The sequence below is a fragment of the Thermochaetoides thermophila genome, assembly GCF_000221225.1.
Source record: "Thermochaetoides thermophila DSM 1495 unplaced genomic scaffold scf7180000011818, whole genome shotgun sequence".
In the NCBI taxonomy this organism is placed as follows: domain Eukaryota; kingdom Fungi; phylum Ascomycota; class Sordariomycetes; order Sordariales; family Chaetomiaceae; genus Thermochaetoides; species Thermochaetoides thermophila.
The window spans coordinates 2,131,340-2,153,497 of record NW_006383034.1 but is presented as its reverse complement, the minus strand read 5'-3'; the positions used below and the strand labels follow the sequence as shown (position 1 = coordinate 2,153,497).

Sequence of the window (22,158 nt, the reverse complement as noted above, 5' to 3'; positions counted from 1 at the left end):
TTGTTCCCCTTGGCTAGAGGAAAGCTGCACAAAAGATGACCAAGGTAGGTCTGGGATCTAGAGGTAGAGAGAACCCAGAGACATAATGATGGCAATTTGACTCGATGCAGTGAAGAACCACACTGTCACCCTATGTACCGGCTTCCTGAATATATAACTAGTAGCTTTCGGACTTCAAACTATGTCCTCTGCTGATCTTTCGCGCCAGGAAAGGGAATGGTGTCGTCTTGCTGCTGCAGGACAGCGATCAACTTATTATCGGCAATTACTGTCCCAGCATTGCATGTGGTAATACTAATAGTAAACAGTCATCACAGAATCTTGTCTGCTTCATCTTAAGTAGGAGTTTGTTGCAATTGGCTCTGTAAGACAGCTGTTGGGCAGCTGTCAATTCTTTGGAGTTTTTGAGACTTTAAAATCTTACTTGAACCACGAGATTAAAAGTCCCCCAAAGTCTCGCTCTCTAAAACGGGAAGGCGGTGAATCGTCAGGTGAAAGAACAGTGGGGTAGGGACCCCAGCAGAGCGCCCCGCGATTCTGCGTCAGCCTATCGGGGCCGCCCACAAGCACATTCTGCGGAAAAATTACTGGGCACGCACCGTCGCACGTCGACTCCCCGTCATCTTCAACGACGCCGCCGCCGCCGCCAACCCCGACCTCCACGACCCCGTGTTTCTGTGGGCAGACATCGATCCGTCGATCCGTCCGAGACGCTCGATTCCCTTCGATTTCCCCTAGATCAGTAGTGCTTTAGACCAACACCACCATCCCGCCATCATGAGGCCCATCCTGCTCAAGGGCCACGAGCGTGCCCTGACCCAGATCAGGTACAACCGCGAGGGCGACCTCATCTTCTCCGTCTCCAAGGACCAGCAGATCTGTGTGTGGTTCTCCCACAATGGCGAGCGTCTCGGCACATACCGCGGCCACCAGGGTGCTATCTGGACCGTGGACGTTGACCCCACGACCACCATGATCGCCTCAGGTTCCGCCGACAACACCATCCGTCTCTGGGACGTTAAGACCGGCCGCTTGCTCAAGACATGGGATTTCCCGACTGCCATCAAGCGTGTCGAGTTCAACGAGGACGGCACTAAGCTGGTTGCTGTCACCGAGAAGCGCATGGGTCACCTGGGTACCATCGTCGTGCTCAACATCAACCCTGACGTCAATGCCGAGCAGTCTGACGAGAAGGCCCTGGTCATTGTCTGTGAGGAGAGCAAGGCTACTGTCGCCGGTTGGAGCTACCTGTCCAAGTACATCATTGCCGGCCACGAGGACGGCTCCATCTCTCAGTATGACGCCAAGACCGGCGACCTGCTGCTCAACATCCCCATCCACGAGCTCAACAATCCCATCACCGACCTGCAGTGGTCCGCTGACCGGACCTACTTTATCACCGCCTCCAAGGACAAGACAGCCAAGGTATGCCTTGCCTTATCTTAGATAGGCCCTCAGATACTAACACCCTACAGCTCATCACCGCCAAAGACCTCGAGGTCCTCAAGACCTACACGGCCGACACGCCCCTCAACAGTGCAACCATCACGGCCAAGAAGGACTTCGTCATCCTGGGCGGTGGCCAGGCCGCCATGGAGGTCACAACGACCGCCGTGCGCCAGGGCAAATTCGAGGCCCGCTTCTACCACAAGATCTTCGAGGACGAGATCGGCCGCGTGCGTGGCCACTTCGGCCCTCTCAACACTGTCGCTGCCGACCCCACCGGCAAGGGCTACGCCTCTGGTGGTGAGGATGGTTACGTCCGCGTGCACCACTTCGATAAGGGCTACTTTGACTTCATGTATGAGGTAGAGCGTGAGCGTGCTAATAAGCTTGCTCAGCAGGCTGCTCAGGCGCAGGCTGCTGCAGCACCGGCGACTGCCAAGGCGTAAAGAGGAGGTGGTGATGAGGTTTTGAGAGTTGTGGGATGGGGATTGTGTAGTCATGGTGTTTTGAATGATGATGATGGGTCGGTAGAGAGGATTGCCGGCTAGATAAAGAAGCGGGTTGCTGCTGCTTGCGTCGGGAAACGAAGCGGGAAATAACGTGCGACGGGGGTTTGGCATCTCATTTTTTTTTTCCATGGCGTTCAGGGACTATAATACAAATTACAATCTCGGGGCGGCGGATTCATCTACCTACTCAGCAATGTGACGAGAAAACGACAGGACTAATGGGTGACTTGTCTGGAATGAGTGCGGCTTGGGCGGAGTTAGGCCCTTGGTGTGCCTGATATCATGGGGTATACGTCACAAAACAGCATTCCAGGTGTCTGTGAAGACGTACCAGCGAAGATGAAACTGACAAATGGTTCCTCTGACAGGATCTAACAAAGCCAGGTTTGCAGATTGAGCGATGTCCTATCTCCATAAGTATCCCATCTCGAGCCCAAGAGTGAACTTCAATACAGCCGGCTGTCCTCTCCCAATCCTGTGGTCTCCGTACCCCTGTGAGAATTCAGGATGTTGAAAAAGGCGTTCCAGTATCCTTCGCATGATTTCTTGAATCTTCAGCAGGTTTTTCTCGCACCTTGCGATAGTACTCAGTAGGCAGATCATTACCAATATTTAGGAACTTTGCTACCCCCCTGACCGAGAGATTGGAACATAAATGCAGCTTCTGGGAGGACGAAGGCGCTTCGATGACAGGCAACGAGATAGTTGTTGAGAAGAACATTATGGGAGTAAGCAAGATATCTGCTTAGTTGAAGTGGACAAGCCTCAACTTGCCCCTGGACCTCAGTGATTAAGGGTCCTGCCTTGTCAGGCACAAAAGTGGTGGTTGTATTCACTAGGTTTTTCAACGACATTCGCGAGCTCTCTCAAGCCTCTCTTCAGGGCATTGGTACCAGGCTAGGAGATGGAGTCGACATTTGCGTTGTCAGCGCGGTTTGGGCCAAGACTGTGATAAACGGAATGGTAAGGGCTAAGATAATGGAGAACCGCATGATGGTAGGGCTGGAAGTAATGGTGAGCGTCGGATGTGAGGCAGTTGCACAGGAATTGACTATTGCTGGAGAAGCGATTAGAACGTGTAGGATGTGAAGCTCGGGAAGCCTAGAGGTGTACAAGTTTTCTCCCACACACCTTGCTCTGTGCCATATGCTCTAGTCCCGCTGAATTTGGAGGTGTTATTCCCACGAAATTTGAAATTTGACCCTCCATCAGGGATGACTCTAAGTCCAAAGGCGCTTGTGTCACGGTGGTGAGGAACGTAATTTGTTGTCCCTGCCAGTTGACTTTCCGATAGAAGGATGACATAGAGAAGAGTATTAGAAGGCAGGATAGAGGATAATTTTGATAGGTGTGTTTCAGCCACTGATGCGCTAGCTATATTTCCCGAAGGGGTTGTCTAGAAGTGGGCTATGGGATGTTTCACATTTTTTGCAGCAGCGTGGTGATCGACCACCCAAAGGCTACTAGAGTGTAGTGTTGGAGGAAGACTTGAGCAAAATTAACAGCCAGAAAAGTCTCACTAGATGCTATCATGTTATTGATATCATCTTTTCCATGAATTTTTTTGAGAGTAACGCTCTATCTTAGATTATGCCACGCAAAGTTAGCCATGGGATATAGTGGAAGAATGTAGTAAGGAATATATTTGTATTGACACCCTCTTTGCTTTGTCGTAAGCTAGTCAGCTGTCTTGACTGTGAGCTTTCTTATTAATGCCATAAAAATGTAGTTATTCTGGATTCCCATTAAGTCCTTATGCTGAAGACCAGAACTGGACAGATAGAGTCTGGTCATATCTCGGCTCTGTCCCCATATTATAGAATGACCAGTTCAAGGCAGATTAAATAGCCCCGCGAGCGATATATTAGACAGCACCCTGAGTAGACGTTGCCCAAGATTCATGCCACGGCCATCCCAACTCACAAGCTCCCTCGTTCCAGAACGATACCTCACATCTTCTGAAAAGGGAGGTCTTCAAAGTTCTTTCCCAGATCAGCCCCCCGCTTATGGTTGCCATGATCCGCACGGCGATATCCACGTCGACGGTGACGCAAGTTTGTGTTGTCGGTGACCGCAGTCAGAATGTCGGCCCCTTGAGCGAGAATATCATCCACAGCTGCTTTGACAGCGTTGGGCACGTCTCCAGTTTCCTGCAAAACAGTATCTGCCCCTGGCACAATAGTGGCTTGGGCGAGAACCATGCTGGTGGCTTGTTCGACGGGTACAGTCGGGAGCTGGGCCTCTATATCGGACAGCACAGACTATGTGACAAGTAGGAAAAGGTTAGCAGATGATTGAAACAGAATAACTGGATACTCAGGCACAAAGAAACCTAAGAAAGATGATTAGAGTATGCTGTGACATACCTGAGCGACATCAGGGATGTTGAGAACCTCTTGGGCCATAGCGACCATAGTGAAGAGACCGGTAGCAAGGAGCTGGAGAATAAGAGGGAGGTGCATTGTGACTGGGGGATGGGATCAAACTGTATAGAGGATTCTGCTAAGAAATGGCTCCTGACCACGAGTTGACCTTGGATAGGCAACATTCGACGACCGACGGGACTGGCTCGATTTATAGACTTTGTGGCATGCGTCAGTGTAGGGATTCACTGAAGATGGTTTCATTTTTACGATGGTAACACTAATCTTCGGCTTACTTTGGGGCTTGTGGTGGCCAGATAGACAGCCAGACGTGAAATAACAGCGGTTGACCCAAAACGAACAGAAAACGATGTGTACGTGGGAGCTTGTGAGCGTCTTGTTGGCGTATGTTCTCTCTTCAGTGTCTCAGCGTTGGGTGTGTTATACAGCAGGTCCTTCAGTTGAGGCGCCGAATTTTGTGGAACGTATTAACTCTTGGTGACAGTTCTTATGACCACTCAAGGTTACGATACGTTGAATAGACATGGTCTTTGACCATGATAAGGCAGAAGGAAATGTTTATGGTATCAAGACGAACTCTGGTTAGAGAAGCAGACTAGATGTTAGTTACGTCTAGCCTGCATGGGTGCTTCATGGGAGAGAATGCAAATCTGACAGACTTTCAACATCTAGGCACACGGGACAACATGGCGGGGGAGAGTTGCAAAGCATCGGTTTTTGACGGATAGAGCTTCTGTAATGCCTTCATTTAGATCACCAATTCTAGATAGTTGCAGAGAGACAGTATCCATATTACCCCTGTGGAGACTGGATCGTCAATACTCCTCAACTTACTCGGCCAGCTCTTCTTCCACGCCGTCGACTGCGTCGGCTCCCCCCACTTCTTCCCCTTCCTCTACGTCTTGAGCTTGCTCCCCTTCCGCCCCTTGCTCTCCCTCCTCAGGCTCCTTAGGCTCCTCCTTTACCGCAGCCGCAGTACAGTTTCCAATCTGATAAGCAGCAATGGCATCCACAATCTTCAAATCCACACCCCATACATTGACGACAGCGGATTCCTGCAGGTTGGATTGGAGACTGTATATCGTTGCTGCACCGAGATTCTTGAAAAGGGTTGTGAGTACCGTATGTTTTCATCCGAGACTTCATTCCACTCACCTCGTTGGAGTCTACAAGAGGCCTTAGAGCCTCCACGGTGCGCTCGCTGAGTGCGGGTGTTTTCTGTACCACTTTGGGCCCTTTGGCGCTGAGGACGGCCAAGAAGTCTTTCTCCGAAACGGAGCAGTTGCGATGGGCGTCATAAACATCCTTTCCTTCTTCATTAACAAATGTTTCAGGTTGGAGCTTGTAAAGTCGCTGGGTGAGCTCAGCACTGAGACCTAGGATATCTTCAAGGCTTTTGTATATGTACTGAATTGATGATAGAAGTTCGTTTTGTTAGTGCTTTTGGGAATAGGGGATAGATGCAGAGGGGACAGAAAACGGGAGATATCTAACCGGATACGCTCCTTCATCGGCCGTGATTTCGGCATCGGTATCAATTGAGTTGGCGGTATCCCATAGGCTCCGATAGTAGTCTTCGAGACTATTGAATGCCTTAACTACTTCGCTGCAGGTTATGTTGTCATCGGCTGCGACACATCCAACGACAAGGGCAGCTATCACTACAAGAAATGGGAGATGCATGGCTTCCCGCACTAGAATCGAGTTTTGCTGGCCTAAAAGGTCGTATTACTCGTAACTAGGCGATTTGCACACAATCACAGACATATGCCGTGATGGAGTGGAAGGGGAAGTCCTCTATCTTCCCTCAAGTACGAAATGGCGCTCGCCGTCTTTTTATATCACGGTGGATTCTCGTACGCCATTAGTCAACACTGACCGAGCAGTTGGTCTGAGAATAGTCGGTTAGCCGTGCGTTTTTAATGCGATCAGCGAAAATGCTTCGTGATGCACGGTTCATGAGTGTGGAAGTTGAAGGCGTTCCTGAATAAGTGTCTCACTCTCAATAGCCGTTCCTGCAGTGTGGGCTTTAAAAGGCCTATCATATCTCTACGCTAAGATAGACATCGGGATTTTTGTCTGTAATGTCTCGGACAGATGACTCAATAACTCACGTTCCACCTGTGCTAAAGAGAAATACTGATGAGTAAGTTGAATATCCAAAGGAACGTCCCAATATTGCAAAAAACAACTCAACTCATGCAGTACTTCGTCTCAACTGCTGCATGTTGGAAACTAGACCTTTTCTTTGTTACTCTATCGGTTTTCCTCCTTGCCGTCTTAAGTCTTACGATGTTCTGGAAAAGGACGTCTCGAGATCTTCAAGGGTACGACTCGGATGCTCCCGGCGATCCGGCGGACCCATGATGTCGTGTCTTCGGAGCTTTGCGCTCTGACCCTGCGTCGTACGTTTCTCGCTGCTGTCAGGAGTTGCTGAAACAAACCTGAATCGCAGTCAACTCCTGTCCCGCCAAGACCGCGTCTGTTGCATCCTCCGAGCCGCGAGCCTGTCAAAAGAGCAATGATATAAACAGAAGACTCGAATTTGCAAAGGCTTAACCCTGGAATCTTCATTCATTTAAACACACAACATTGTGATCCAACTCTGCCTTCAGACCGTTCTTGTGAAACCGTACGAGCTCGAAGACATCACTAGTACCGAACCCACTTCTAACCCCAGCTCCAGCAGCCATCATCATGTCCTCCAATCAGAGCCAAACCCAAAGCCAAGGAGGCCAACGCCGGCCAAACTCATCCAACCCGCGCCCGGGAAATCTAAACTTTCCGCGAGTGCCGCGTGGCGCCGACCCTCCGCCGTTGCGCCCCACTCCCCGCCGGGCCACCGTCACCTCCGGTTCCACAGCCAGTGGCCCCACTAATAGCCGACAGCGACAACAGCAGCAAGGGAAGACCCCACAGCAGTCCGGTTTGATTACCAGTGGTGGCCCTGGTGCTCGGGGACGTGCATCAACCATCGGGTCACAGACGTCGAGTCTGGGGCAGAGATCAAGTTCTTCCCAGTTTAACCGCGGGAATAACGGCAACAACAATAACTTGAACCGTGAACCCAATTGGCCCTTCAACCGGAACAATAACAACAGCAGTCGTGATAGCAATTGGCCCTTCGACCGGAGTAACAACAGTAATAATAACAATAATAATAATAATAACCGAGGCAGCAATTGGCCCTTCGATCGCAACAACAACAGCAGTAACACCAACAACAATCGTGACAGCACCTCCCACTTTAACCGCAACAACAGCCCCAACAACAATAACAGCAATAGCAACCGCTCCCGGAGACCAACTAACCCCAGCAGCAACTCAACCCAGCGCTCCCCTCGCAGCTCCTTCGCCCCTGGCACCCAACAAAGAACGGGCTCCCCAGTCGGAGTTGCTGTTCCAGCACCTCGCCCAGCACCCGACAGCGCAGCAACAAAGCAGCAAATGAACCAGACCTTCGCCATCACCATGATATCGAGTCCCGTCAATCCACTTCCCTTCCCGCTGCCTGTTCCGCTGGGCATTGCGATGTTGTTGATGGGCAGTGCAAATGGGAATAAGCCTAGGGCTGCGGCGGCTGCGGCGTAGTTCTGCATGATGTGATGATGTGATGAAGGCCGGGCTGGTCCCCGATAGATTATGGATCTTATCAAAGGGTATGTGTTAGGTAGTTATTAATGTTTGGCAAGCATTTTGTACTGGGGGATACAGGCAGGCTATAAGCATCAGCTGTACATTGGGTTGATTCATTATTGTGAGAACAAGTGCACTGAACATCAAATGGTCAACAACCTCTCTTCACATGTCTTGTCCCGAGGGATAGTCCATTGCTTCTATAATGAACGTGATGCCTAACTTGATAATTACCGAAGAATCTAGGTATCTCTACACTCTGCGACTCGTTTCCCAGAATGGAGCCTGGCTTGCACGCCAAAATATTGACCACGCTCTAGCAGGAGCCATCCTAGCCTTTCCAATTGATACATCCCTCGGCTTCTATGCTTGTCACTGTATGTAGTCCTCTTGCCCCCTCTTCCCTGTTCCATAGCTCTTTCATCTGAAATCACGGACCCAACACAATTGCAACTCCTGGTGGCTCTGATGTACACCGACATATCATAGCCCACACTTTCATCAGTGCCCATCCCGTGGGATCGTGGGATTCTCCGCCCAAGACATAAAATAGCTCACAATGCACTTCTGACTACGGGGCCCCAAAGGATGGAATTTATCGAAATTTCCAAGTAGAGAGACGACCAGTATCTCATTTTCTTCAACGACTTAGGAAGTACTTGTCGCTGAATGAATGAATGAATGGATTCTATCTTTCGACCGGCCCCAACTCCCGTGGGCGCTAGGTCGTGCTCACGGCCACGGCGAGCAAAAGATACAAGTACTAGATTATGTACATGTTGCATTGGAAAAAAAAACTTGCGCTGAGGGAAAAACTCGTGTCGGCAAAGGGAAAGGCGAGGTAAGGGTTGTACCAAGGTCGGGACGGGGCTACCCCCCATATGGCTTGGGGGATCTGGACCTCTAGCTCAGACACTGACTCAGAGGAGTCGGGGACAAAGCTCTCTGTCCATGTGAAGTTGGGCTCGATCACGGAAGAGGGAGCCGGCGAGGGGGTCGAACTGTCGGTATAGGTTACCCTGTGACAGCGTCAAAGGCTCGGCCCAGGAGCTCGATCTGAGAGAGGCTTTAGATCTGAATGATTGTAAGGGAGACCAGAACGCTCTTAGGTCCAGCCTCCCCACGAGCGGGTTGTTGCAGATGGTAAGGGGGCAAGAAGAGGAGTGGCCTCTAGATACCGCTCGGCCACAAGGGCACTCCTTGATCGCCTCCCGGGGGGGGGGGGGTTGAACCGTACGTGATACTCTGAAAAATCACCGTGCCCTGAGGCCTCTGCGAGCCAGCGGGCGAGACATTATCGATAGAACCTCTCGAGAAAGAGTTAGCTGTATGTCCGTCCCAGCGGGCCGAGGGGGGGCCTACTTGTCACTGATTCACATGAAACAAGCCATTCCCGACAGGAGTGGCCACATCAGTGCAGACAACAGCATTAGTTATGTCATCCTGGAGGGTATACTGCTGAGCAAGTAGCATTTTAGCGGTTTTTTGTTCGATTGGGTATCTTCTTTCCCACCTTCTCGATCTTTGAGAGGATTAAAATGATCACAGAGATAACTGACGGCTATCAAGACGAAAGGGAGAAAGAGGACCCCCAACTAGGCTGAGTCCCCAGCTTATCCAACTTTGATTCTCGTGATTGGGGCTTATGAGATCTATGGCTGCACTATGCCTTCGACGCTGTCTGACTCGGCTGTTGTGTTCGCAAGGGATGTATCCACGATTTCGATGGGCAGCGACATGGGACCCAGTGCCAGTCCAAGGTAGAAGAGAAAACAAGGGGGGTTATATCGTTTTGATGTGGTGGGAAGAGTTGGTATGAAGGAGGCAACGGTCTCGCGTCGGAGTGGGAGGAATAGACCGAATACTCCGTCTGGGATTGCCAGGACTTCAAATCAACGGAGGGTAGGCGGATGCTATTTCAAAATACAAAAGAGCTGTTTGGCAATCACTCCAAGGTCTTATTCTATGTAATAAGGAAAAAAGAAAGACTTGTAAAACATTTTCCACCAAGATGCCCCTTTCGAAGTTTTGAAAGCTGCCACGATGCGCATTTGGCTCTCGCTCACAGAGCAATCGGCCCCTGGTGCCAAAGTAATTGCCAGGTGTTAGATGCAAGTGACCACGGTATGGTCACCGCTGACCTACCTTTGTCTGCCCCGGCTCCACTGAGGTCAGGTGCACACTTGACCTTATATAAAAGCCATGCTCATCCACCCTCACGGGTGTGTAGTTTAGAAGGTAGAGCGTTGTTATTCTGCGGCACCTATTGTGCTTGACAGATTCCCTCAGAGCCACGTGTCCTGCAGGGCAACGCCCAAGTAAATACTCCCATCCACATCACCATTTTCTTATACATCCAACACCAGACTCATGAACATGACTGTGGCGAGCAACAATCTACTGGTGCTGAAAGCACAATCACACAAGAAAAGTGCTTGTAAGAAGAGGGCTCTGGACCTTGCGCAGTGAGCAGTCACATAAGCTTTAAGCATTTACTCTGTGCCATTTGTTCTGATACTGATCATCCATCATAATAGAACATCTTAGACAGCCTGCAGGTCATCGATACTGCTAGTGATGATTTGAGACGTCAGCTGCAGCCAATTGAAAGATATCACTTTAGAAACATGGAGGAATAGGAGATTATCGATGCATTTTTCTACTTTGTTTGGAATCAGGAAACGTTCCCGAGAGCACTTGCTATCTGCGGGCGAGATGTTCTTCGAAAGCATACTTGGGTCGGACATCCAGTCAAGAAAGCTTTATCTACTCCTTCCGTTAACACTATGGTAGGTCATTTTGGTTTCGTCTTTGTTTACTTGGATAGCCTGAAGGTTAAATGCACGGTATACTGACCATCTTCTCAGCAGCATGTGGCGATCCTCCTCATTATTAAAATCTCCCCAGAGTTCAGTTACATTCTTTCCCAGATGGTGAATAATCAAAACAACGAGATGGGAGATACTCTAAAGACTTACAGCACAACCCTCAAGGAGCCCATTTTGAGCCTTCGCTAGACTATGCAGAAACCACCGGCAATGGGCTAAGAAGGAGCATTAAAACTGGAACAATACTAGAGAGACACATTCGTTATGCATATTACCTATTAGAGAACAGCGCAGAGTTATGCTTGGAAGTTTCCGATTTCCGTGACGCTGCCACCTTGATGTAAGTCGAATGTCCTCTCTCAAGCTAGGGTGATTGGATTTCTTGGGAACCGTATCATTTATAGTACTTGGTACTGTCCGATATCACTCCTCGTCCAAGAGTCTGAATGTTCGCCAGCTCTTCTTCCTCAGGAGCGTGTCAAAAGATTTAATCGAGGTAGGCTGCCTCAATTTGGTCCCAAACACTCAACCTGAAGGGAATCATCACTGCGTATCTAACTGAAAGTTACATTTAAAACTCTTAGCTGCTTCGCTAACCCCCACGCTCTTGCGGTCATGTGGCAGTGTCGACATTCTCGATTCTAGAAGTTCAACCTATTCCAGAGCCAGCGAAAACTGTGATGCGGGTCTTCTCGGTCTTTACGGATTTCAAAAAAGAGTAGGATATGAGATCGCCTAGCGTCACATCCGATCCATACCACCCGCCACAAGAGCTTGTAGTCTCCCAGGCCACGTCAGCTTGGATCTAAAAGCAGGCCACAGGTTATACCAGAGATAAAGATGAAAGATGCCGATGACTTTTGAGTTCACCGGATCTGTTTGACCCGCTTGATGCCCAACAAACAACAGACAATCCACCCTGTGACATCTACGAAGTATTCAGTACCTTTTTACACCTCTCCCCCCCAGCAGTCAACATGAAGCTTGATTCTCTCACCACAACTCTGCTGGTCATTTTACTCTCCATGCTTTGCTTAACTTGAGCTCCGCACAGTGATAAAAAACCCAAACATCTTGAGGAGAAAATACAACGATATATCAACACCGGTATTTGATATGAGCGGAATGAACGGAACACGTCCCGGCGGCCTGACAAGACAGAAGAGTACTGAGCTCTGGTCTGTATGTCATGTGCTATCAACTTTGCCCTTGTCCTCTAAAGGTTACAATTAATGATGCTCCTCCAATAGCTCCTTATATCTGGTCTGAACAATGCAGGTGATCTCGCTATCTACAACAGTGAGCAGATGGTAGATGCCCTGGAGAACGAGACCGTTAAGTTCAAAGGATATGATGCCCACCTGGTTGCTCGGACGTACTACGACATGGTAGATGTTCAGTTTTTTTTCTTTTATTCCCTAGTCGAAGATGCGAAAATAGTTCCAAATCACAGCGTCAGCAAAGTCATGGTGCAGGCCAAGCAGGGGAGTGATGTAATCTTTTCATTTGTGGCTTAAGATGGTGCAAAGAGCATTCACTGATCTCTCCAGGACCTTGCAAGCATTATTGCTCAGATCCTACGGGAACAGTATGTGAAGATTGTTGAGTACTACTACAGTCAGCTAAACCCGATAGCGGTTGAAGCTATTGCTGCGTATAGGGCTAGACAGGATGGCCAGGCAGGAGGATTCGATGGATGTTATGCCTAAGTTAGGAACGATCTTATCATTAACAGATGATATCATCACATGATAATCACGGTCAGCCGATACAGTGGCACCCCTGATGCACTAGTCTGTTGGCTGTGTTGATTGCGGCACATGATTGAGCAGTTGAACACACAAATGCTCCTATAGTGTCAACAGCTGGGGTAGCACGACATCCTACAGGATTCCAGCGGCTCATACCAGGAACCTTGCATATATCCGGGTCTTGGCCCCTCTTTGCTTAGAAAATCAGATAAATACAGTGCCTGCATAAATGCGTGCAGTGATAATACAGCAACATTGCCTTTTATACCTGCACAACCAACTTCTGCCTGTAGACTGGTCGACAATGTCCAAAGTCCTGCCACCTTTCGGAGCTACCCCGCTCTAGTCAAGTCTTACGTGTAGGCAGACATCCTGTTGCCTGACAAACAATGCTTGCTGTAGCACAGGAAATGTAGGATCATTAATTTAGTGGTTTCTAGAGGTCATGACAGTGGTGCATATAGTTGACTGTAAGTGTTGGTGAATTGACTCTCAAGGTATCCTTCAACAAGTTCACAGTGTTAAGCGATCGAGTGCAGGTTTATTTTGTCACCGATTACAAATCAAGCGGGGGTTATCATGAAAGGTTTGTATGCAGGGCAAAGGGAGGACAGTATCTCCATTAGAAGATTTTCGCCTATGGATTTGGATTAAGCAGGTTAACTGGGAAGTGTTGCCAGTTAAGGCTCAGATCTCTCTGTTGGTTGTCAAGAGGGATAACCCTATCATGATGGCCTCATATTATCGTGTATCAATGTATCATGACCCATATCTGGTACTTACTCCGTCTTACGTGTACAGGGCACAGGAAAATGCAATCCTTCTACCCACTTCCATTGTCTTTCTATTCCCGTACGCAGCCTGAACAGGTTTACAGAGCAACACTACCTTTTCCGTCCTCAATACAAGCCACAGTATAGCCATCTCAATGCATAGAGAACACACTGGTAATAAGTCGAAAGGTTTGGCGCATAGACAAACTCCCAAAATGGTCAATTTCATTTTTGCTTGCCCCCCCGCGCATAAGAAAAGAAAATGATAGTAATTCTAAGGCACAAACACATCCGACAAACTGTGTTCACTCTTGGTCAGGCCGACTACAACTCACACCGATAGACTGCAGCTTCAATAGGTAGTCAAGCAGGATGGGGCATTTTGGTCTTCATGGTATGCATAGTCACTAGAGTATGGCTGGCGGTGAGAAGGCAGCATCGGGTTTGTCCATGGAATCCAGCCAACCATGGATCTTGCAGTCACCGACTCTATCCTAATGAGACAATTGAGCAATGGTAGAGTTTGCCTTTGCTCTACACGGAATTTTGCCATTTTGTGATGTTTATCGAATCCCCCTTGTGACCTTTGTACAATCCATGCATGCAGCTTTTAACGTGAATGCATAATATCATGCTCAACCAAACCATCACCACAATTGTATTTTGGACAAACTTGGCAATTCGCAGGTGACTGATGCCGCAACATGCCACTATCACATGGCTTGCAAGCAGGCCCGTCGTATTAGGCCAGCTAAGAAGTTTGATACAGTGATGACTGGCCACTGGGTACAGCTTCCGCTCGTGATCGCATCTAGCAGCAAGCGATGTGCGCCGTGATGGGGGTCAAAGGTGGGGAGGTGTGGGATTGATGCACGCAACGGGAGATTCCATGACTGAAAGGAGGGGATGTGTGTTGTGGATGCAAAATACAGAAATGCAAATGAGTGATGAATGGCGCTGGCTAATATGACTAGGACACGTTTTCGCACTGTGGGTGTGGAAATAAAATCTTCCTGGGGCAAGGACCCTGGTCTGATCTCGTTTCCGAGTGGTTGGTTCGGCTGTATTGCCGGTGCTGTTTGGTCGGACCGGACTGTTTGCTCCAAAGAGAGGTCCGTTCTTGTGATGCCTACGGAGCATTTAGCGGGTTGTACTTGAAAGAGGTAGCCAAAGCCAGACCTGACCTAACATGATCAAGTCTAGCGAGATGCGAGGAGTTGGTAGGCGCTAAAAAGAAGTATCAAATCCTTCATGCCGAGAATTTCCCCGCTCTAAGGATTCCAGTCTACTTGCTACTAACTACGGCACTCGCTCGACATGCAGAATTTACCGCTATGTCACTTAACTCCATTACTAACAGCACTAGTGTAGACCCGCCCATGATGTGATACTAAAAGCTCGCTCTTGCGGCACCAGATTGTGGTATGACCAGCTGTACTAGGATCGATTGGATGGGACTATATTGTCTCTAGTCCAATCTGTCTATATGTCACATGGAACAAACAGCTTGCAATCAGTCAGGTCGAGACAAGATGAGACGTGAGCATATTGGCATAAATGAGTGTATCGTATTTTCTAGGGCTTAGTAACTCCTGCGCCTTCCTTATGCTGATGCGAGTTGCCATATGTGCTTCCTGCTCCTCTAGGTTCTGGTCCGTCATGATCTAGGAGTCATAAGTGGGGGAGAGTGGTGGGTGGCAAAGCGCTTTCTAGATGGGAAGATGTGCGGGTGAAGTCCAATAGTAGTGGAGGGGTAGTGCACCAATGATAGGAAATTCTCTGACTGGACTGGGCATGAATGGGGTTTTAGTCTAGACGTTTCTAGTCGCCCGCATCGGACCGCAGAGCGCAAATTGAAATTGTTTGGATGACATGAGTCCCCGGATGCAATGGTATGACACTGCGTTGGATTTGGGCTTTTTAGCATGGATGCCTCACATCGCCGGTCTACATAAGCTCAGATAAGCGCAGCCAGCTTTGTGTGCTCGTCCCTACGACAGAGTAATAGAAACTGTTTATGGTGCAAAGTGATGCCTGATGCAGTTTACCTGCCAGGTGAGGTCTGCGATTTAGTATACCGCCTGAATCTGCTGAAAGACAAAGCTGTAACAGGACAGGACGGGCAATTGCAGTTGTGTTGCAACATACGTCGACTATATCATATATGTAAATTATCATCAAAGACAGCGACCCGCTTGAGGTGGTACTTGCAGCACCCACAATGCATGCCACATGATCACGACGCTTTTGTGATGAGGAGTCATGAAGCGCTACGTGTACGAGTCAGAAACTTAGATGCCCAGGACTAGCTGTAATGACCGGCTATGGATATTGCCGGCCCTCCTAGATGTCTATATGACATCAGTTGATTCAGTTCTTGCTCCAAAGTGACACAACCAAATGTTCCCGAATATGTATTTGTAGGCAAGTTGGCTAAAAGGGGGCAAATGATGAAACAACTGCGACGGTGATCGAAAAGTGGAGCGGCGCTCAAGATCTGCGCTGTTGTTTCGGAACGTTAATGCCACACAAAACCACACGCATTGCAGAGCTCGCCAAGTTCATCTGTGGGGTTTGGCACAGTTGCCTGTTGAGGTGCTGCGCAGTGTTGAACATGTTTTCTGCTCCGTCGGCACAGAGGTGTCACATTGTCATCAGTCGAATGCGAAACACTTGGATGTTTAATGTAGTGCACCACAATCCGACAATGCTAGCTTCCAAAAAAAGAATATTGTAGACCATGGCCCATGCTGCCATGCAACGGCGCGTTTTAGTTCAGAGCTGGAAGCTAGGGATAGGTGCGCTAGTAAACAGCTACTACCACAGTTGACTTCCAGGGCTCAAGAAATGTTTAATGTCGTACCTTTGTGCGGTAAGGTAGTGTATACATATTGAGTGTTATTAATATGCTTGGTTATCAAGCCCGCTTCAAGTTGCATTGTCGGTACCGAGGAACCGCAGAGCTTCCCTCTCCAGCAGACTCCCGCAGCTTGTCCACCAACAGTCCAATCCGCTTTTTAAGACATGGAATCTGAAAAGGAAAGCATTATGGGAGCGATCGAGCTAACTTCTTGAGATGTGCATGCTGCCATTCCTGGGTCGTTGATGTGGATGAGCTGCAGATGTGCTGTGCTCAGGGTTGTGGCATTCCAGTCTCATTTTTTTAGGGATAATATAAATTGTCAGCTCGTCCATGATCCAATGCCCTCCGTATCTGTAATTTCTAGTGTATGTAATCCCCCCTTGACATTGTACCATTGGAAAAATGGAAGCTAGGATTACCATGCGTGCTAATCGCTCGTTAACCATAAATTATGAGGTTGCCACAATCCTGTCACACGCCACCCTCCTGGATCTGAGCCCCAGTATTTCTTCGCTAGTCTCGCGCCAACATGTCAAAATCAAGTCTAGCTGCGCCGCGACCCCCTTTGTAGCCCCCTGGCAGAACGCCTCACAGTACATCTCACAGTGCTACGCTGTGGACAAGCTAAAGATACGGCAGATACCTTAGGTCGACTACACGCGCGTTTTCAGTTACAGTAGCTCTATGCGGGCATTATATACATAGAGGTACCGGGATAGTTGCCCTCCCTAGCACAAGACGCTTTCAAGCTGCCCCATCTCTCCTTTCTGGGCACGACTTTGTTCCGGAAGATCTAATAATAATAAGCAACCAGCAACCGATAGTTTCATCATCCATAACAACAAACCAGCACTTATTTTCCCCCACCACTGTCATCCACTTCGTGTACCGGTTCCTTCTGTCTTTCAACTTTCTTCGACCTTTTGGCTCACTGCCGGCATGATTGTTTGATTCATACTCGCCCCCTCTATGTGCTCTAGGTACGACAACGACGGCATCAGAAAGCTGTTGCATCCAGGATTATCACCAAGCCATTTATTGACTTGATCTATACCTATCGACGGGTAAGTGGAAACAATCAGTTGTGTTCTGCCGCTGCAGCTTATCACCTCCGTCACATACCCCCGAGCTCTGCCTATCTCCTTCATCCTCGGTCTTGGGACGGTGCCAAGCACATCCTCATACCCGGTATCATGCACTTCACCGGCGACCGACATACTCCTATTCGTTGTGTCATCTGCATCAAGTGAGCATTTCAGGTCTCTGTCGTTCAAGCCATGCGCTGGGAAGGCAGAAGATAGTGTCTGTACGATGGACGTGCAGGCCCTGGTTCCGTGACTGCCGGCTGCAACAATATCTCAGATAGCCAAGACAGGTCAGCAGGCTTCTCTGGGACGTTCTTCCTGCGTTTCTTCATCCTACAGATGTTGTGCGTGTTTCAGCAGGGCAAAGATGCGAGAAAGACAGCGGTATTAGGGCGGCACGATATGGGCAAAAACCAACATGTTGGCGCACCGCCGCAAGTAAACATGAGCCGCAGGTAGTTCCTGAGACGGGTGCGGATTGCTTCATCATTCTTTTCTCAGGGCGCAGGCTTTTTTGACATAGATCGATGGATTGTCGCATTTGCACGGGCAGTGGCGGTGGCATTTCTGTCAGCACTGCAACGGCTCAAAGTTCAACGGTTGGATCTGTGGCGGTGTGCTGGCGGTTGTGGGAAGCGTGGTCAATGGTTTGAATCCGGATGGGGGCTCTTTTGTCTGGAAATTTTCTGTGCTGTCAACGATAACCAACTACCTACCAGATATCGGTAGTCCCAGCGAGTGTTTCCACTTGGGCATTGTTGGCAGCCACAGCAGTCCATACAGTACCGCTTGCCGCGGCACCACTGGCACACCACATCACCCGCCATGGCACTATCCAGCGATTTGATCATTTCGGCATTTCATCTCCATACCGATGGACCTCAAGACCCGATCTATCTGCCTGCCTGCCTTACCTGCTCCATATGATCCATCAATCCATACGTGGATGGCACCTTCCCTGCTTCTCTGCCCTTCTTTCTCCTTTCCCACAGTCGCTACACTTATCCTTAATGCTTGATTACCGCCGATTTCTTTCCTGACGTTTTTATCAGATCTTTCCCTTACGCTTTCCCATTCCGCCACCCTTTTTTCTTGTGACCTTGTCACGCCTTGACTCAGGTTTTCATTTCTAACTTCTAACCCACCCCAGCGCACATTCCTGATCCACAAAGGCTCCATCCGTCCCACACCACCTGATTTCGGGTCCCGGGTCCCGTCGTGACGGATCATCGCTAAGATCGACCCGCTCAGATTCTCCATCAGGAAATAAACACCCGGGCTCACCGCAGGCGGTGCAGTTCTCGGGGCTGCAGCTTCATCCCATCAACATGACAGCGCTACCCAGCGGCCTGCTGCCCGAAACAGCCAAGACCGAGGAGACTTACGCGGTGGTGAAGAAAAAACTCGACAAGCTGCAGAGCCGGTATGAGGCCCAGGAGTTGAAGGCACTCGCGGAGTATGAGTCGCGCGTGAAAGAAATCGAGTCCGAGTATGAGAAACAGCGAGATGCGCTCACGCAGCTCAACTCTCCGATGCGGGCGACCTTTGAGAAGATACTGAAGGAGAAGCGGAATCTTGAGATTTCTGAGTTACAACGCCTTTTTAAGGAGGGAAAAGAGACGCGTTACAGGATTTACGATGAGGAACGGAGACGCTACAGGGACGAGGCCTTCATGGCCATGAATGCCTTGATGAGCGCAGGGGTAAGTTTGGCTCGGGTTTCATCTCCAATCGAGCATATGCAGGTTGCTGACTGTGCCCTTACCTAGTCTGGTCCCATGCTCGAGGATCTGCCGATGCCACCGTCCCTGAAGCCGGGGCCAGGACTTTCTGAAGGTTTCGCGAACACTGCTTCTCGTCCTGGAACACCCAGTCCTCCGAGAGTTTCTTCTATGAGACGTGAGCAAACAGAGACGCCCTCAAAAAGCTCGAGGTCAACATCTCTTCAGACTTACACGAATGGCAGCCATGCCCTTGTGCCGGACCTTGTGCAGCAGTCAGCACCTGTTAGTTCCCGGGCCTCTTTAGCTCCGCCAGTATCGCCAATTCCTAGCGCAAAGAATGGAGGAGAGTCGCAAAAGAGGAAATCCCCCAACGACTCGACTGAAAGCTCCCCGGAGTGTGTGAAACGTACTAAACTTGTGCAGTCCAAGATCGAGAGCAGTGCCTCAGAACCTCCATCGCCCACAGCTCTGCGGGCTCCGAAGGCACACAGGACCATCACCTTTGCCGAAGTGTACGGCGAGCCTGGCGGCGAGAAACCCAAGTACAAGCATATTATTGTCGAGTTTCCTCCTCGCTCCAACAGGTTTTACATTCTCAAGTGCGATGAGCATGGCGTGCATTTTGGCGAGAACCCATTGCGCGGCGCGGCCAAGCATCTGGCCAGCGCTCAGCACGGCAACATGTCCAAGGCTCACACTACGGCAATCGAGACGCTTGGATTCGAGGTCGTCGATTGCACTTCAGAGTTGATGGAGAAGAATAATGCCGAGGTGATGCAGGCCTTCCGCGAGAATTACAAGCCATTCAATGCAAACCATCTCAGTCAGGCGAAGCGTGCAGAGCTCGGCTTCCCGCCTCTGGAGACTCCCAACTGGCAGAAAGCTGCTAGTCAGCGAGCTGCAAAGGATCGCTCTGCCAACGCCAAGAAGCAAGGCAGCGTCACGCATCCTGAGGTTGGGAGGTTCTACGTCGCGCGTACCGAGACGAAGTGCCCCGTCTTGATTTTGCCCAAGAACGACCTGGCTCCTGTCGGGCTGCAGGGCACGCTGGCCTCGACGGGCATTTTCAGTGACTCGGACATGTTCAAGCTGCCCAAGTGTTACACCTACGAGAAGGACGGTAATAACAGAGTGTTGGGCATCGCTGGTTGGGCCCCTGGTTACGAGGATGGTGGGCCCCTCGTGAAGAAGCGCGAATTCCCCGTCTTGGTGGTTAACAACCCCGATCCGTACGTTACATCCGAGAAATTGCCTGCACGTATATTTACTTATTCGGTTGTGCTAACTGTTTCAAGTAACTTGTGGAATATCGGCTTCATTGAGGCGTCAAGCCTGGCAGAGCTCGATTTTAACGATGAGAATTCGCGGTATCTTCCTTTCTTCAAAGAGGCCAGGGACTATTATTTCAATCGCATTCTGCCACATCGTCGGAATCAAAACCTCGTACCTCCATCGTTTTACACCGAGCACTATGGGTCGCGTAAGTGCTTAGCTAGCGCAGCGTGGACGCAGTCCTTGCTAACGTGATGTCGTACAGCGACACCACATCAGAATGGCCAATCGCATCATCAATCGTTTGCTGAGAGCGATATCGAGATGCGAGATGTTGACGCACCGGATGACGCTGACCGGTTCTCAAACCACGGCAGCATTCTGTCTAAACACCCATCTGGCGTCGCATCGGCTCCTTTGTCCCCCGTTGCCGCGGCTCGAGTAATTGCAGCTCAGGCGCTCGAATTACAAGCGCCGACTCCTCCTGTTCGGGCCTTTACCCCGATTAACGCCCCCTCTCCCCAAGATGTTGGATCAAGGAATGTGTCGCCCAACCCGGAAGCTTTGTCAGGAGCACTTCCTACGCAGGCATCGGCTCCCGTGCGGAAACCTAGCCCAGCTAGCATTGAGAACATCCTCCAAGAGTTCCCTCGCCAAGATGCGCCGAAGGCAACTCGCAAGCCGTTGCCTTCAACAAGACCGAATCCGGGTTCGCCGCCTAGGGCGTCGTTTGTGGCTATTAACCATGCAGCACAGCCATTGCGCGAGGCCCGAGCCGGCTCGGTGCCCCTTGCGGAGAATCGCCGTCTCCCGAATGTTGCTTCTGAGCCGATGCGGCATTCGGCGCCGCAATCTCCTGCGCTGACGTCGGTCAGCGTGCATATTCCGGAGCAGTCGTTGCAACGGTCCCCGATGCCTTCGCCGCCCCCTTCGACGACCATGCCGCAGATGCCAGTTCCCCAATCCCAGCCCACGCCGCAGCCCACTCGTGCTAATTCCCCTACTCTTGGTTACCTCAAGCCGCTCACTCCTATCAGCACGAGCCTTGCTAAGTACCATCTCGAGCCGCTCACTACAAACAACTCGTCCCTGTCCCCTGGCGAAACCCCGACGTCTGTTCTCAGCACGGTCATAGTGCAGAGCGATATCGCCACTCCGACTATTAGCAGCGATGTCTTCGACGTCTTTGGGCTTGTTGAAAACAATGTCGAGCTCTTCCCCGCCGATATTACCTCGACTCCGTTCGTCCGTCTCGTCACGGATAACACCTCGGGCGTGATCTCCTCCGTGCCCGACGCCCCGGTGCAGGTGATTATCGACCCGAGGAGCATCAAGCTTGTAGAAAGGACACAGAGCCGCGATGGCGCGACGTGCATGGTCAACGTGACGTACCATTCGACTCAGGAGAGTGGCAAATTGAAGACGCACACATTGGTGTTTGAGAAGGTTAGACAGGAGGGCGGTTATGGCGGCACAGTCACCAACGGTGCGGTACATGCCAGACGGTTTTGCCGGCGCGTGTATGAGTGGAACGATATGGTGGAGTTGCCTCCTCCGAAGACTTTGAGCGAGGGCCAGGAGCTTGTTTGGAGGCCTAGGAATGGGGGCAAGACCGAGCTGAAGGAGAAGAAAGATGAGGCGGCTCAGCAAGTTGCTGCTGTTTCTGACGCTTGAAGCTTCCTGAAGGGAAGTCTTAGTTACGTTTCCATGTCTTTGCAGGTTTTGCTTGGCGCGATCTCTTCTTTTTTTTTTTTTTCCTACGATACTATCTTTTCACTGGATGGCGGCGTTCTCTTTTTCAGCATGGGTTGCATTCAGGAAACGGAATAATATCATCATCAGCATGTCGATATGTGATTGGGCGGATTTATTATTGTTCTTTCAGCC

General features: G+C 50.1%; 5 protein-coding genes across 5 annotated transcripts; 3 read left to right on the top strand and 2 right to left on the bottom strand.

The window, feature by feature from the left end:
- Window positions 1-777: 777 nt before the first annotated feature.
- CTHT_0045890 (eukaryotic translation initiation factor 3-like protein) lies at window positions 778-1,892 on the top strand (the record flags this gene model as incomplete). The annotated part of the gene is made up of 2 exons (XM_006694906.1): window positions 778-1,425; window positions 1,476-1,892. The coding sequence occupies 2 exons, from the start codon at window positions 778-780 to the stop codon at window positions 1,890-1,892; spliced, it is 1,065 nt and encodes a 354-aa protein (XP_006694969.1).
- Window positions 1,893-3,904: 2,012 nt separating this feature from the next.
- CTHT_0045880 (uncharacterized protein) lies at window positions 3,905-4,417 on the bottom strand (the record flags this gene model as incomplete). Its single annotated transcript, XM_006694905.1, has 2 exons — window positions 3,905-4,216; window positions 4,322-4,417. 2 exons carry the CDS (start codon window positions 4,415-4,417, stop codon window positions 3,905-3,907), a joined length of 408 nt encoding a protein of 135 aa, XP_006694968.1.
- A 752-nt stretch (window positions 4,418-5,169) lies between these two features.
- On the bottom strand, window positions 5,170-6,022 carry CTHT_0045870 (uncharacterized protein; the record flags this gene model as incomplete). Its single annotated transcript, XM_006694904.1, has 3 exons — window positions 5,170-5,439; window positions 5,495-5,746; window positions 5,834-6,022. The coding sequence occupies 3 exons, from the start codon at window positions 6,020-6,022 to the stop codon at window positions 5,170-5,172; spliced, it is 711 nt and encodes a 236-aa protein (XP_006694967.1).
- Window positions 6,023-7,036: 1,014 nt separating this feature from the next.
- Window positions 7,037-7,930, top strand: CTHT_0045860 (putative DNA damage-responsive protein; the record flags this gene model as incomplete). Its single annotated transcript, XM_006694903.1, has 1 exon — window positions 7,037-7,930. One exon carries the CDS (start codon window positions 7,037-7,039, stop codon window positions 7,928-7,930), a length of 894 nt encoding a protein of 297 aa, XP_006694966.1.
- A 10,673-nt stretch (window positions 7,931-18,603) lies between these two features.
- CTHT_0045850 (uncharacterized protein) lies at window positions 18,604-21,945 on the top strand (the record flags this gene model as incomplete). The annotated part of the gene is made up of 4 exons (XM_006694902.1): window positions 18,604-18,978; window positions 19,045-20,228; window positions 20,295-20,479; window positions 20,537-21,945. The coding sequence occupies 4 exons, from the start codon at window positions 18,604-18,606 to the stop codon at window positions 21,943-21,945; spliced, it is 3,153 nt and encodes a 1,050-aa protein (XP_006694965.1).
- Window positions 21,946-22,158: the final 213 nt, after the last annotated feature.